Source organism: Labrus mixtus, chromosome 19 (genome assembly GCF_963584025.1).
Source record: "Labrus mixtus chromosome 19, fLabMix1.1, whole genome shotgun sequence".
Taxonomy (NCBI): domain Eukaryota; kingdom Metazoa; phylum Chordata; class Actinopteri; order Labriformes; family Labridae; genus Labrus; species Labrus mixtus.
The window spans coordinates 17,072,522-17,086,646 of record NC_083630.1 but is presented as its reverse complement, the minus strand read 5'-3'; the positions used below and the strand labels follow the sequence as shown (position 1 = coordinate 17,086,646).

Here is a 14,125-nt window from a genome sequence, read left to right as displayed (position 1 = left end):
AGGTGTGAGAGATGCATATTGCTCCTTTAAAATGTACACATGCTGTGTGAGGGAGCATTGCTTGGTTACACAAAATAATTTGTCTTATTTCTCGCCGTTAAGACTTCTATGATTTTTTTTATTACTAATGTTCATATTAGGTTAAAGATTAAACTACAAAATATGATGCAGCCCTGGTGTTTACAGTGTTTTACTTTACGTCTGTCCAGAGTTTGTTCCCCAACAAATGTGATTTCAGTAGATCTGGTTTTGAAGTAGATCACATTCAAAGCATTCAGAGTTGTTGTTTCTAGGTAACCTGTAACTATTTACTATATACATATATATATATTTACTATAACATATTTCTGTATCAGCTCTCGCTCACTTTCCAGGACACACATTTTTGTCTGGATGTATAAAACCAAGACGAATACAGATCCATCATTTATTTACCAAACAAAAAACATATACATATAGACACATACATGACAAACAAAGATTCAACACTTATAAATACTAGTTTGTTTAGTACATTTACTGTAAAAAGTTCATTTAGTTAAAAAAGGAAATAATCCATTCAGTTTAAAAACAAATCTGATATGCCTGTTTCACTCATCTGCACAAGTGTGTGTTCCTCAGAGTGACAGGTTGACATCGCTCTTCAACTTGCCGCTGCTGAGACTGTGAATCATGGAGATCATGGTAGAGTGTTTGTTCAGCTCGTCCTCCTTCTGCTTCAGCTTCGTTTCCAGTTGGCTCTTCTGCAGTTCCAGAGACGACGCCTGGAAAACAGAGAAATCAAAATGTTCAAATCTCTGACAAAGACAAAATAGATCTGATCTGAACTCCAACCAATGTTTATTGGGCCTTTTTTTTTTGTATTTAAAAAAATCGATATTTGCTACCGAATTTGCCATTCGATAATTGTTTCTCTTGAGTCAGGACAATGATTGATTGCCATATTCATATTTTTTCCCAACCTCATTTCTGAGCACTAATGATTGAAAAGGTAGAGGAAATGTAATTATTGGTTATCTTTATCTGGGTTTCTTAATTTCCTAAAGACAATACTTTAAGAAAACAAACCAAAACAAGCGTTTGTCTTTTTTTATTTTAAGTTCTGTCTGTAATTTAACTTTTTTCATTGTTTTCACTTCCTGAAAAGATTTCACAGCAATGTTTAAACTGTTACTTTTTAACCGATAGCCATGTTGATTTTGTTGTGGGTTTTTTTCCAAAATAAGTGAATTGATCTCACGTCCAACTATAAGAAATTAATTAAAGCTCTAAATGCGAGGATTTGTGGGTATGTGGTCTCCAGTGTTTCTCCCCGTTGAAAAAACACAGTTCTCTTTGTTACCTTGATGCTGGCGTCCTTCCTGGCCTGCTCTGTCTTGTTAAGTTCTTTCCTTAAAACATCCACCGTCTCCTCCAGGTCTCTCCTCTCCTGATCCTTTGCCTTCAGCTTCTCCTCCTTGGAGCGCAGTTCACCACGCAAACCTGACAGAAACAGGGCACAGAATTAATGGAAGCAGTGTTAAATACTTGGAACTGACATTCCTGCTTGGACAAGGATCTCTTTCCAAATACTTTATCGTTCTTTTCCTGAGAAAAATACCAAGACTTTATCATAACGAAAAAAAATCAAAGCTTTGGTCACATCTATAACTCCTATGATCTTCATTATTCAAATAATTTTTAATTCAGGTAAGTTCTGTGGTGAAACTAAATTATATAGAAGTTGAAATAACCTGAGAAAGAGAGCTACACTCATTGGAAACTAACAATGACTTAACTGAAGCGAATAAAGAACATAGTCATTAGTTGCAGCCTTTATAAACATGCTGGTTTTAAAAGTGCTGAAAGTCAAACCTGTGATGTCACTGTTCCTCTGCTTCAGATCTGAATTGAGGGATCTGATCTCCTCTTCTCGCTCCTCCAACTCTGACGCAATCCTGAGGACACAAACGAGAGAGGTTGTTTCTTCCTTAACATTTGAACCTACCTGATAAATCAAGGGTCTAAAGATTCGGTCATTAAAAAAGCACGATGGAAGATAAGTGTGTGCGTGTGGATTACTTCTCGTGCTTCTGTTGCAGCGCCTCGTGGTTCTTCCTCAGAGCATCGATCTGTTTTGTGAGCAAGTTGTGAGACGACTGCAGCTCCTTGAACAGCCGCTCACTCTCGTTTAACCTGCAAAGATCGACCAGTTAAGCAATCTAAGAAAACAAAATCTGTTCATCCTAGTAAAGCTTAAGCCTCTAGTTGCCTTCACTTCAAACGTTTTAGTTTCATTCTTTGATCCAAAGGCAACTGGACTGGTTGAGGAGCTTCAACCAGTCCAGTTGCCTTTGGATCAAGCTTCAAAGATGTCAAGTGGCAAACTGAAGTGCTCTTAGGCAGGATTATGGTTTTTTGCATGCCATAAAATTTAAACTAGTATCCTGGGCACTTATTAATTTAAGTCGATGAAAGCCTGTCTTTTTTGGGAGATATAATTGTTAGAGGTGTGTTTGTTACCTAAGCTGCGTAGAACAATATGTCTTTTTTAAATTCAGTTAATAAGTGTGACATTTATTTAGATACATGACAGAAAATGTGTGGATGTATTTTCAAAAGAAAATTTCACATTTGCCCTTCATGAGATAATGACCTTCCTAGCTAGTGAAAAATGTGAAGACCTTTTTACATTGAAATAAAGAGTTTATACAAATGACATTAACACCACATAGCAGGCATCTATTTTACATTTGAGACCATGCTCTTCGCCCACAACAAATGTGGTTGCAGTAAATTAAATTAAGGACTATTTCTGAGGGAAATTACCTGAAGACTTTTATGCAACATGCAAACATTGGAATGCCTCTGTTCTGTGTGTGTCTGACCTGTTGAGCAGGGCGTTGTAGGCTTCTTTGAGGGCCTGGTGCTCCTCTGAGTCCTGCTGCAGCCTGGTGTTGTGCTGCAGCAGCTCCTCCATGTCGGCCTTTAATCGCTCCACCTCCAGCACCTGGTTACTAAGCTCCACATGCAAATCCTCACGACGCCGCTCCGCTTCCTTCAGCAGAGAGCCAAGCTTACAGGCCTGCAAGAAAAATAAATGTCATAAAGTTTAAGCTGTGGTTGACTTCACGAATAAAATTAGCGTTCCGTTTGAAAATTCCTGTAACATTGAGAGAAGTATTCAAATCCTACAAAAAAACACACCCTGTGAAAATCCTCTATTGTGACTGAGATGTGACATCATCATCGGCTTATACGTACAATCAGGTAGTTTGACACAAAGTAGGAGAAATAAATGACAAGATGGCACTAATGTAATGCTTGTTTAGTCCAACAAAAGTCCTAACTCTAAATTATTACAAATAAACTCATAACATAAAAAGGTTGGAGCCATTAATTTTTTTTATACATGAAGTCAAAATGATGATCAAACTGTGTGATGAATTGTGTGAACGTTACCTCGGCTTCAGCTTGAGCTCGTTGGAAGCGATACTGAGCGATGAGACGGTCGGCCTGGGAGAGAGCCAGAGCCTTCGCCTCCAACAAGTCCTGCAGTCCGCTCTCCTTAGACTGACAGGGACACACAAAGAGATGTTAAACTGGATAGACCACATTATCAAGAACAACACTTTAGATTCAGCTATATCACAACACCCTCAAGAAGAAGATGTGGTGAAATAAAAACACTATCCCCATCGAGTAGAAAGTAAAATGTAGCATTGACAATGACAGTGAAGAACTAACAGCTTTACATCTGTTTCTAAGAACGTTATTCAGCACTGGTGTTCAATGAGATGGATTTAAAGTATTTTGTCATTACTTTCATTATTTTTTGCCCTGCATATGAACAAAATAAGAGAAAAAAATAAATGGGGAAACATACAGTATAATTAAATCACATCAATATAATACAATTTTAGTTTAGAAAATGCAGACATTTCTGTATTAGTCACTGGAAGTACTCAGTGGATATTTCAGGGAAGTTTTCAGTTATAAAAACACATTAGAGTTATAGTGTCAAATACTACTTCAGCAAAAACATAAAAGCTTAAATATCAACATAGACTACTTAACTAAAATACTCACTGCAAACGCTGAGAGCTTATGTTCATAAACGTTGATGATCTCAGACACGTGCGAGTTCTTGCCGTGGTCCTGCAGCTGAAAACAACAAAAATGTCAAATTCCAGAAAAACTAGTTTGATGTGAATTCTCTTTTGTGACTTCGAAGAGATAAAATAAACCAAAAAGTGAAAAATTCTACATCAAAGCACGACCAGTAAGCTCCATAGAACAAGCACTTTGGATAAAAGGTAAAGATACAAGGAAAATGTCTTATAAGAGGACCATTACTTCAAATTCTTACATACAGTCCATAAAGACAAACATATTTTTGTAAATCTGATTTCACCTTTAAAACAGTAAAGTTCTGACTAATGAAAGTGAAACAAGAGAAAGCCTTTATGGAAGACAGACTCTATTAAATTCAGTGTCCACATGCACAACCATAAATCTGTGGACGTGTACTAATGGAGAGATGTCAGAGTGAGGGGCTGCACACGAAAGAGTGCCCGAGCAGTTTTGGAGTTCAGTACCTTGCTCAAGGTCAACTCCACAGTACTCGGGATGAGAGCTGGCACTCTCCAGCAACCAAACCCAGTTCCATACTTTTGGTTCGACTGGAACTTGAAACGGTGACCTTATGGTTCCAATCCCAAGTCCCTATAGACTGGTGGTTCTCTACCTTGTACTGCCTTCATGACGTCTGTATCGCACACAAAAGCACACACACACACAGTACCTCTAATCCGTTCTGTATCTTCTCAGCCAGACTGTGCACGCTCCTGCTCGAACCACCGGAAGAGTCCAGATTGCCTGAAGGCGGGACTTCCTGAACTGCAACACGTTTGATTGAGTGCTCAGCTTCCCTTTGACGATAGGCGTTGTTGGCGGCGATACTTTCTCCCAAACTGGAGAAAAATTAATTGATTTACACAGAGCATTAAAAAAAGCAAACAATCCTTAGACTTTCAGATTGTTCTGCGACATTTTATTTTAAGATGAATAAATTCAATATTTGTCCTGAATTCATTCTAAATGTAGTCTTTGGTTAAAATAAAAACAAGACGACAGATGTCAAAACAGACCGCAAACAAAGATTGCAGCCTTAAAACGCTATCGAAATAAATTCGTTCAGATGGAAAACTATGCTGCAATCCAATTGAACTTTAAAATACTTCTGATTTCCCTCATATTTTAAATCTTATAAATAATGACTTTAGTTGAGCTCTGTGTTTCCAATCTCAGCTTGTGTTTTTCATTTTTTTAAAGGACACAATTTTTCTTTAAGTTCAGCAACGCATGTTGTATCTAAACAGTTTGTTTCCTGTAAAAAAATCTTTAAATAACTTACATTTATAACTTAACTTAGAGTAGAAAATAAAACAGTGACCTGAATCACTCCAACTTGATTTAATCCAAAAAATGATAAATCTATCTCTTGTCATACATTTGCAAAGACAGTGTAGCACAGTTAAAAGTTACTATAGGCAACATGTTCATATGTTTTATAGACACCTACAGCATTTGTTTCCTTATAACCTTAGTTTTTAGTTATCCTGACTGGCAGCATGACACTACATGTAAATGCATTCTGTGGGTTTGTATTAACTTGTTTTGTTTTTTAACATAAGTGACTCACATCAGTGAGGGGAAGTCTGGGAGTGGTGTGGCTTCAAACAGCAGAGAGAGTCCGGTCTGCACGCGGTCTCTGTGGTGGGACGTAAGGGCGAGGGAGAGGGGCGTCACAATCCTCTGGTCCTGAAAGATAGAAGCAGATTTTATAAAAGAGGTGATGAGTATGTGAGTGTGTGAGTGTGTGAGTGTGTGTGTGTGTGTGTGTGTGTAAATCTACCTGTAACATCCTGTAGAAGCTGGTCTCCATGTCCTTCACCTGCTGCCTCAGTTTGCTCATTAACTCCAGAGTCCTCAGCAGAGCTTCTGCACACACCTGACTGAAACATTAACACTCTACTTTATTTGTTTATGATGAGGCTGGTTGAGGAAGATGTCAGATCTCTTGCTGGACTACAAATAGCTTCAGCACAGAAACAGAAATGACTACATAATAGAACAAGTCTTGAAGGTAAAGGCCTTAAGTTTAACAAAATGTTTGCAGTGAGCTGATATTAATTGATAATGTGACACTTGGAACTCTTTCGACTAAAATAATGAATACTATAAAACTTTGTAACGCTGTTGTGCATGTTGCAGTGGTTCTCAACTGGTCTAGCCTCAGGAACCACCGGCAACTCTTCCATGAAAAATTGCTACCCAAAATTCTGATATTTTTCATACAGATCAGATTTATTTGGTGAAAACTGTGCAGTTCGGACCTCAGAGGATACAAAACTTTTTGACAAGAATTCTTGAGACACTTATCATGACCCGCTGAAAATGGCTCCACGACCCACTTTTGGGTCCCAACCCACCACTTGAGAATCACTGCTAGAGCAAATATTTTAAAGAATATTTTTGTACTGCACTTCATCAAAGTAACAAAGGAAGCTGAAGGGACTTATTATTAAATAATAATTTTCTTCTACAAACAGTTGTAGAAGAAAATTATTTTTGGTTTTAACTGTTTTAAACACATTTGCTCAATAGTAACAACTACTCATTTCTCGTCTACAATCAATTTACCTCACTAAAGGTACACCATGCTTATATTAAACAGTCCCCTTATCACAGTACAGATCACCAAGCATTTCAATAAATCTACAGTACACCTGGTGATCAGAACTACAACATTCACTCACCTGAGGTCATTGTCAGAGCCAGGAGGCAGGCAGGTTAGAGGGCTGCTGCTATGACAACAGGAGAGGAGGGTCTCCACCTGCGTGAAGCAGAGCTGAGCGCTCACCTGACGGGACACTAAAGATCTGGTGGAGTCCTCGGCGCACAGGAGTGAAGGAGTTAAGGCTTCAGATAAAACACTTTAAATGTAAACAAACAGCAGACATGAGTTGTGATTTCAGGATATTAAGCAGCAGACTGTTTATGTGTGTGATGCGGTGACAGTATTTTCTCAGGTGAGCGTCTCCCCCTGCAGGATCAAGGCCCTTCAGGAGCGCTAAAAGGACTGGAAGCAGCATTTCAACAAAGCTCAGCACAAAATCAGACAAAGTTTCTGCGGCCAACGCCTCCTGGACAGAGAGAGGAGGACACAGGGAAAAGAAAAGAGAGAGTAAAAAGTTAAAAGAACAAAATCAACCTTTCTCTGATCCTTTCACAACATTTAAATAAGTTTTGAAAGCTGGACCAAGAACAGAATGACAGTCAAACATTAACTGTACTGTAGATTATATTCCTCAAATATTCCACACCCACAGATATTCAGTTTAAAGTTATAGGAGGCAAGAAACCAGAAAATATTCAAACTTTTAACTCTTTGAAGTTTAAATTGATTTAGTGATTATGAAAATATTTGGTAGCTCTAATTTGCAGCTCTAACTATAAACAGAGTTGCAATAAGTGTGCCAGTGTCAGCAGTACCTCCAGCAGTTCATTCAGCAACTGCAGGGTCTGCAGGGAGCAGGACTCTGCGCCCTCCACAGGTGAGCTCAGCCACTGCACCAGTGCGATCCCACCATCCACTCCAGCCGCCTGCCTGCGGCCTCCTGCTCTGAGTTTGGGTCCCGCTGGTCTGAAAACCACCTCGCAGAGGAGCGACCGCAACCCTGAGACGCTGCACATGGCCAGGAGAAGCTCCAACACCTGCAAACAACACACACATCAAGCTGGGACTGTGGTGAGGATCATCAGTGTTTTCTCACTTTCTATTGACTAAAATCATCAATTAAGAATTATTTGGATGGTTTATCAGTCAAGTTTTTATATATATATATATATATATATATATATCAGTGTTTCCCCTACCATTATATTAGGGGGTATATTAGGCTGTGTAGACCTATTGTTCTTAAAGAGTTATTTTGGGGCCTTTTTCTGTCTTTATTATAAAGCAGGATTATGGAGAGAGTTGGAATATATGGTGAGAGTGAGTGGGGACATGCAGGAAAGGGGATGCAGGTCGGACTCAAACCCAGGCCGCCTGCTTGGAGTACTATGGCCTCTATACATGGAGCGTGACCGTGCCACTAGGCCATCATTTAACACAAAACCAAAGTCTGTTCTACACAATCAAGATGACATTGCTGAAACATAACATTTCAGCACTTCATGGTTTTGTTTTTGATTATTAAGTCAACATTGCTATTTGGTTCGACAGCAAAGTACAGCTGGACCAGATGGAGCGCTTTTAGGGAAGCACGGGAACAGTTGTCAACCCTGCTTCTCAACCATTATGCAGAGTCAGTGCTCTTCAGTTTAACACCTGATCACAGAAGCACAGAGCAGCACAGTTGAAGAGCTTAAATGTGTTTAACTCCCTATGCGTTTATGTACGCTGACAGTTGTACAATAAAAAAACATGATGAGTAATGTGTGAAAAAATGATTCTCTCTTCTCACCTTTGCAGCAGAGTCTGGGTCTTTTGACTGCAGCAATCCTAACACCTGAGACACACATGCTGAGAAGTGCTCATACCTTGAAACAGAGAAAATGTTTTTTATTTCAACATGATTTCAAATCAACAGTGAGGTTAAAGTCTCCTTGCAGAAAACACTGGTGTACCTGGATAGGTAATCTGCTATCTTTGGGTTCTTCAACAGGTCGACCAAAAGGTCAACAGAGTATTTTCTGGTCAGAGTACCGTCACCGTTCACGATGATGTTAAATACCAGCTGGAAAGTCTGGTAGATGTTCTTTGCATCGAAGAGCTGAAGGGAAAAAACACAAATACTATCAGAGAAGATGAGTGCAACTAGTCTACAACTAGTTTATTTGTTTGTTTCACAGCGGTACTAAAAACTTAAGTGAAAGAGGAGAACCAACAGAAAAAGAGACAGTACTGTTCAGTACTGAAGAGATAAAAAAGGTCATCTTCAAACATGTTTCTAAATCTGTGTTCTGCCGCCCTAGTGCAATCAATTGATGCCGTTTTTTGCCGGTAAGAACTAAAGACTATTTCAGCTTGGATTTCTAGTCTTGACCTTAGCTCCTATAGCAAATTAGCTATCCACATGAAAGTAATATTAAAGAGATCAAAAAGCCAGAGTAGCATGCATCTCCCACTTACCTTCTCTCCGACCTTCTCGTTCAGCGTGAGGCTGGCCAGAATGGACAACGTGAAGACGACCACAGTCAGACTGTTGTGAGCCAGGAAGTTCATCAGAGTGCGGTAGAATGGCTTCACATTGTCCTACAAAAATACATGCACACATATTAGACCAAAAGCATTAAGACTAGATGTTTAGAACTAGCCACAAGCTGATAAATTATTGCTGTGTGAATATCTTGTTTAATATTTTATTAAGTTTAGTCCATTGTTGATTATTAGAAAAAAATTCTTGAGTTACAGTTCAGCACATCAGATGACATAAGTGGTTCATAAGAACTTAATCAGAAAATGGCAACCAGGAAAATAAAAACTATTTAAGATATTCTTGTTCAAGATAAATTTGATGCATGTTGTTCAATTTGCTCGTATAAATGCCATTAAACACTTTAACACAGACTACTTTATGTCATTAAGGTTGAACAAAAAACTTTTTTTGGGGAGAAAAGGCAAACCTCTCAAGGTTCTAGACCACTATAGTTCCATGCTTGAAGAAAATGTGCACACCATTTCTGATATTTCTTAGTCCAAGTACAGAAAACATATTATTCAATGCACTACTTTTCTCTGGTAAAAATGTTGGAATCTGTTAAAAAATAAGAAATCTAGATTTTAGGTCATTTTTTCAAACAGATCAGTTTCAGACAGAATCAATTTAAAAAGAAAATGCTTTGAAAAACATCTTTGTAAGCTTGTTTTCTTTTTCTTAATTAAATGCCATTAAAAAAAAAACTTTATTTGTCCCATGGGGCAATTCAATGGCGTTCAAGGAGGCATAAAATGTATTTTTTTTTGTGCAAGATTGACTGTTTCTGCAACTCTTTGTCTTCATTTATAGATTGATAATTAATAAAGTTACCAGTTAGTTTTCTGACCAGTTCTTAAGACATTGTTCAAGCTCTACACTTCAGAGTTTTCAGATGAACTTTGTGAGCCTGTGATGCAGAGACAAAAAAATCATTCTTCAGCAGACTCACCAGAGACTTGATGTGACTCTGCACTGAGTGGTTGTCATGACACAGGTTGGCCATGAGGCCGAGGCACGGTATGATGATGTCATCATTGTGAGAGTTGCTGCAGAGTACAACATGATATGCTTGTTTAAATCATTTAACCTCTCAGCGTCATTATGTCAGAGTGGGAGATGTGAGATGTGGTTCTTACATGTTGGTAACCAGAAAAGTGATGAGCTCATGGATGTAGATTGTAGACTGAAAGACCTGAGTGTTGTACGTCAGTTTCTGCAGCACCTGCAAACACTGAAAGATACACACAAAACAAATGTACAGCAAATCATGTCTTTACTGAATTTATCAAACAATGGTCAGACAATCAGCAGAAGTTTAAACATCAATGTTTTGAAGAAATCTCTAGGGACTGGCTTTATTTTGATAGTGTCAAAACAAACCAGTATTACGTTCTGGATTTGTCTTTAAAAAACATCAGAAAATACATTTCAATTCAAATACGAAGGAGAGAAAACAGTCATGTTTGGACCATAGAGGGGAAAAGGATTGGTCAGCAATGATTGACTTACCTGCAATACCAGGGGTTCCCCTGGGGTGGCGCTGTGGTAGTGGATGACAGAGGCCAGGGTGCTGGTGAGGTTGTAGCTGTTGTGAAGAATCCCCCAACCAGCATCATCACAGGCTAAAGGAGAGGTGAGAAAAAAGATAGAGATTTGTCATTATTCAAACACAAACTGTTGTTTATTGTCTTAAAGTATATCGTAGAGAATGGACAAATATCTACATACACACAGACACATACATAAATACAAGGTGAATGAACAATAACCAGCTACAGTAAAACAGTCCTCCAGGTCTTTTCACAAAGCAAACACTAGCAGTACAGTTATCTGCCTCAAGAATCACAAATAATCACAGTGAGATTCAATATCAGTGTTGCTTTCTACACTCGGAAAGTTGAGAAAATTCACATCAGCTCAGCCTGACTTCATAAAGAAAACTTTCTAGAGGGCTTGAAGAAACAATTCCAGGTCAAGGCGGAGCAATATAATTCTCAGTTTGCATTCACACATGCGGCTCATCCAATTCTGTTTTGTGCAAGTTTGAAAGCATCACTAAAGATTTAGAAAATAAGTAGGAGACTAGGGAACAGCTCTTCTTTTTTTGTTAAAGGTTTATTTTTGATTTCTTTTGATGCATTTGTTTAGAGATAGGACAGTGGAGTCAGAAATCTAGGACAGAGAGAGTGGGGGAACGACATACAGGAAAGGAGCCACAGGTCAGATTCGAACCCTGGCCGCCTGCTTGGAGGACTATAGCCTGCTTATATGGGGAGCACGCACTAACCACTAGGCTACCTACACCCCAGGACTCTTCGTTGAATGGCATGACATCCCCCTGTATGTATTTGTTTAATCCATTTATAGTTTTATCTATTATTCTACAAATCCAAGCAGAAATGCCGATGTTAAAAGTCTCTCAGAAATATCCTTACTTGATGGATTTGAAAATTGGATTTTGATGGATGGATGTAATGCCTGACTTTCAACTTAGCAGCAAAGCAAGGACTGTCTTGATGGCTATGTTCTATTACTGTTTGTGGGCATCTGAATTCTTGTGTCTTTGTTAGAAGATTATCAAAAGCTGACTGGATAAAAAGCTCCAGGTTAAAAAAGAAAGCACTGTCTCTTTTGTAGTGTGATGTAAACATGAAAAATAAATCTGTCAGAGCATGTAGTTAATGGTCCATGAATGAAGTGAAAGGGGGTTATGTAGTTTAAACACAGGTATACTATACCTAGTTGTGCTAGCAAGGAGATGATGGAGCTTGTCAGGATGGGGCTGGTGTTTGGGTTTCCAGCCAGCTCGACCAGCCCATTCACACAGTCACTGGGCAGAATTTGACCTGAGGACAGCAGCTGGTCACATTTCAGTCTGGAAACCTCCTGCAAACAAAAAACATTCAGATTTAGTTACTTTTGTTTAAAAAAAAAAAAATCCTCCCTAGTGATTGTTTCTTACACTTCATTGTAACCTCTGATCACTGGTGTTACAATGTTACAATTCACTTAGCAGATGCTTTTATCCAACGCAACGTACATCAGAGAGTAAGTACAACACTAATCCATTCATACACCGCCACCAAAGCAGCGAGAGCAATGCGGGGTTAAGTGTCTTGCCCAAGGACACATCGGACATGTTGCCCAGCTGGGGATCGAACCCTCAATCTTTTGGTGGAAAGGTGATGACTCTACCAAAAGAGCCACAGCTGCCCCAACAGCCACCCCACAGCCACAGCCGCCTGGTGTGATAAACTAAACAAAGTAAATGTACTTGAGTACTGTACTGTACTTTATACTTACTAGTCAATAGTTGTAAATACATTGTACTTTTATTCTATTATTTTTTCCTATCTATTCCTATTTTATCTGAACTAATATGCATGCTCTTCCTCTTTTTACTGCTGCAACACTTGAATTTCCCCACTGGGGATCCATAAAAGATTATCTTATCTTCTCTTAATTTGGTTCATTTTTTATCTATACTTTACTTTAGCATTACTCATTGGGTTAACATAATACTTTCACTACACTACATTTGAAAGACAAACATCGTACTTTCGACTACATCTCTATTAATTTCTCCAACATTCATAGAAATTACCATATATCTACACTCCCTCCCGCCCACTACACTCTGACAATGAAAGGCGTCTGATCCAACCTTCACAACAGGGTCCTAAGTCTCTGACTAGACTCTTCTCCTCTGTCGCCCCCCGGTGGTGGAATGAACTTCCAAACTCCATGTGATCTGCAGAGTCCCTCTGCACCTTTAAGAAAAAACTAAAGACCCAGCTCTTTCATGAAGACCTACTAACTTAATAATGATGGTTTCGATATCATTGATGATGATGATGGTTGTGACGATTGTTTTTGTTTGATAACGATGACTTATAAGATGGTTTCTATACTGATTAGAGCTCTCAAGAACTACAATCAATGTTGTGCTTTGCCTCTGGTCACTTCCTGTCAGCACCTGTGTGTCCAATCAGACTCAAAGCTGATCGTTTGCTCTTACTGACATTGTTCCCTTTTTTCTAGATCCTTGCTTGTGTTGTACTTACTCTCTGATGTACGTCGCTTTGGATAAAAGCATCTGCTAAGTGAATTGTAGAATTGTAGAATATCTTAAACCATGTTTGAAATGTGAAAGTTTTCTCAATGTGTAAAGCCTGGCTGACATATTATTTATAGACATCAAGACTCAAGTCATGAAGTTGTGTCCAGTGTTCACCACTGCCTCTAATGATGAAGCCTCTTTGAGATGTTCCTGCCCCTCTCTTGTGTTATCATATATAATATGTATAATACCCAACCTGTGCGCATGCTCAGTTGAGCTGCCATAACAGGAGCAGAAAAGCAGACTGAACAGTGCTCACCTCCACTTGTTTCTGAAGCTGCGCTGCATTCTGCGCCGTCCTGCCCTCTCTGTACTGCTGGATAGCCAGCAACAGAGACTTCAAACACGTAGTCATGTCCATCCTGTAAACAAATGTGATTTCGTTATTAAGTAGTGTAAAGTGAGGCATCAAATCAAAAGGCTTTCAAACGGCTGAAACTCTCTGACGCTAACGGCAGCTAAGAAACAAATAGACTGCGGTATCTTGTCAATAGTAAATTCAACAAACTCGACAATTGTTTTATAATTTTGACTCCTGCGCAATAGTTTCAAACATCATAAAACATTTCTATTGCATAAACATAATACCTGTGGTGACTACTCTCCTTCACGAATATCAACAACAAGCGACGACACAGCGGCTCCTTCCTCCCGCTCCGAGCTTCGAATCTCGGAGGAACGTACCATGTTAAAAAAAAGGGGGATGTACAGTTCAAATACAATTTCGTAACGTTTATATAATACTTTGTCTAATATT

General features: G+C 38.9%; 1 protein-coding gene across 1 annotated transcript; it reads right to left on the bottom strand.

Moving 5' to 3' along the window:
• Positions 1 to 413: 413 nt before the first annotated feature.
• Positions 414 to 14,053, bottom strand: cip2a (cellular inhibitor of PP2A). Its single transcript, XM_061064514.1, has 22 exons — positions 13,957 to 14,053; positions 13,628 to 13,730; positions 11,987 to 12,134; positions 10,758 to 10,870; positions 10,385 to 10,479; positions 10,198 to 10,294; positions 9,182 to 9,304; positions 8,677 to 8,822; positions 8,514 to 8,589; positions 7,537 to 7,758; positions 7,025 to 7,187; positions 6,801 to 6,948; positions 5,897 to 5,996; positions 5,684 to 5,802; positions 4,784 to 4,952; positions 4,069 to 4,143; positions 3,442 to 3,552; positions 2,868 to 3,064; positions 2,062 to 2,175; positions 1,855 to 1,937; positions 1,343 to 1,482; positions 414 to 764 (listed from the first exon to the last, which is right to left on the bottom strand). The coding sequence occupies exons 2-22, from the start codon at positions 13,727 to 13,729 to the stop codon at positions 618 to 620; spliced, it is 2,688 nt and encodes an 895-aa protein (XP_060920497.1). The 5' UTR covers position 13,730; positions 13,957 to 14,053; the 3' UTR covers positions 414 to 617.
• Between the last annotated feature and the right edge of the window lie 72 nt (positions 14,054 to 14,125).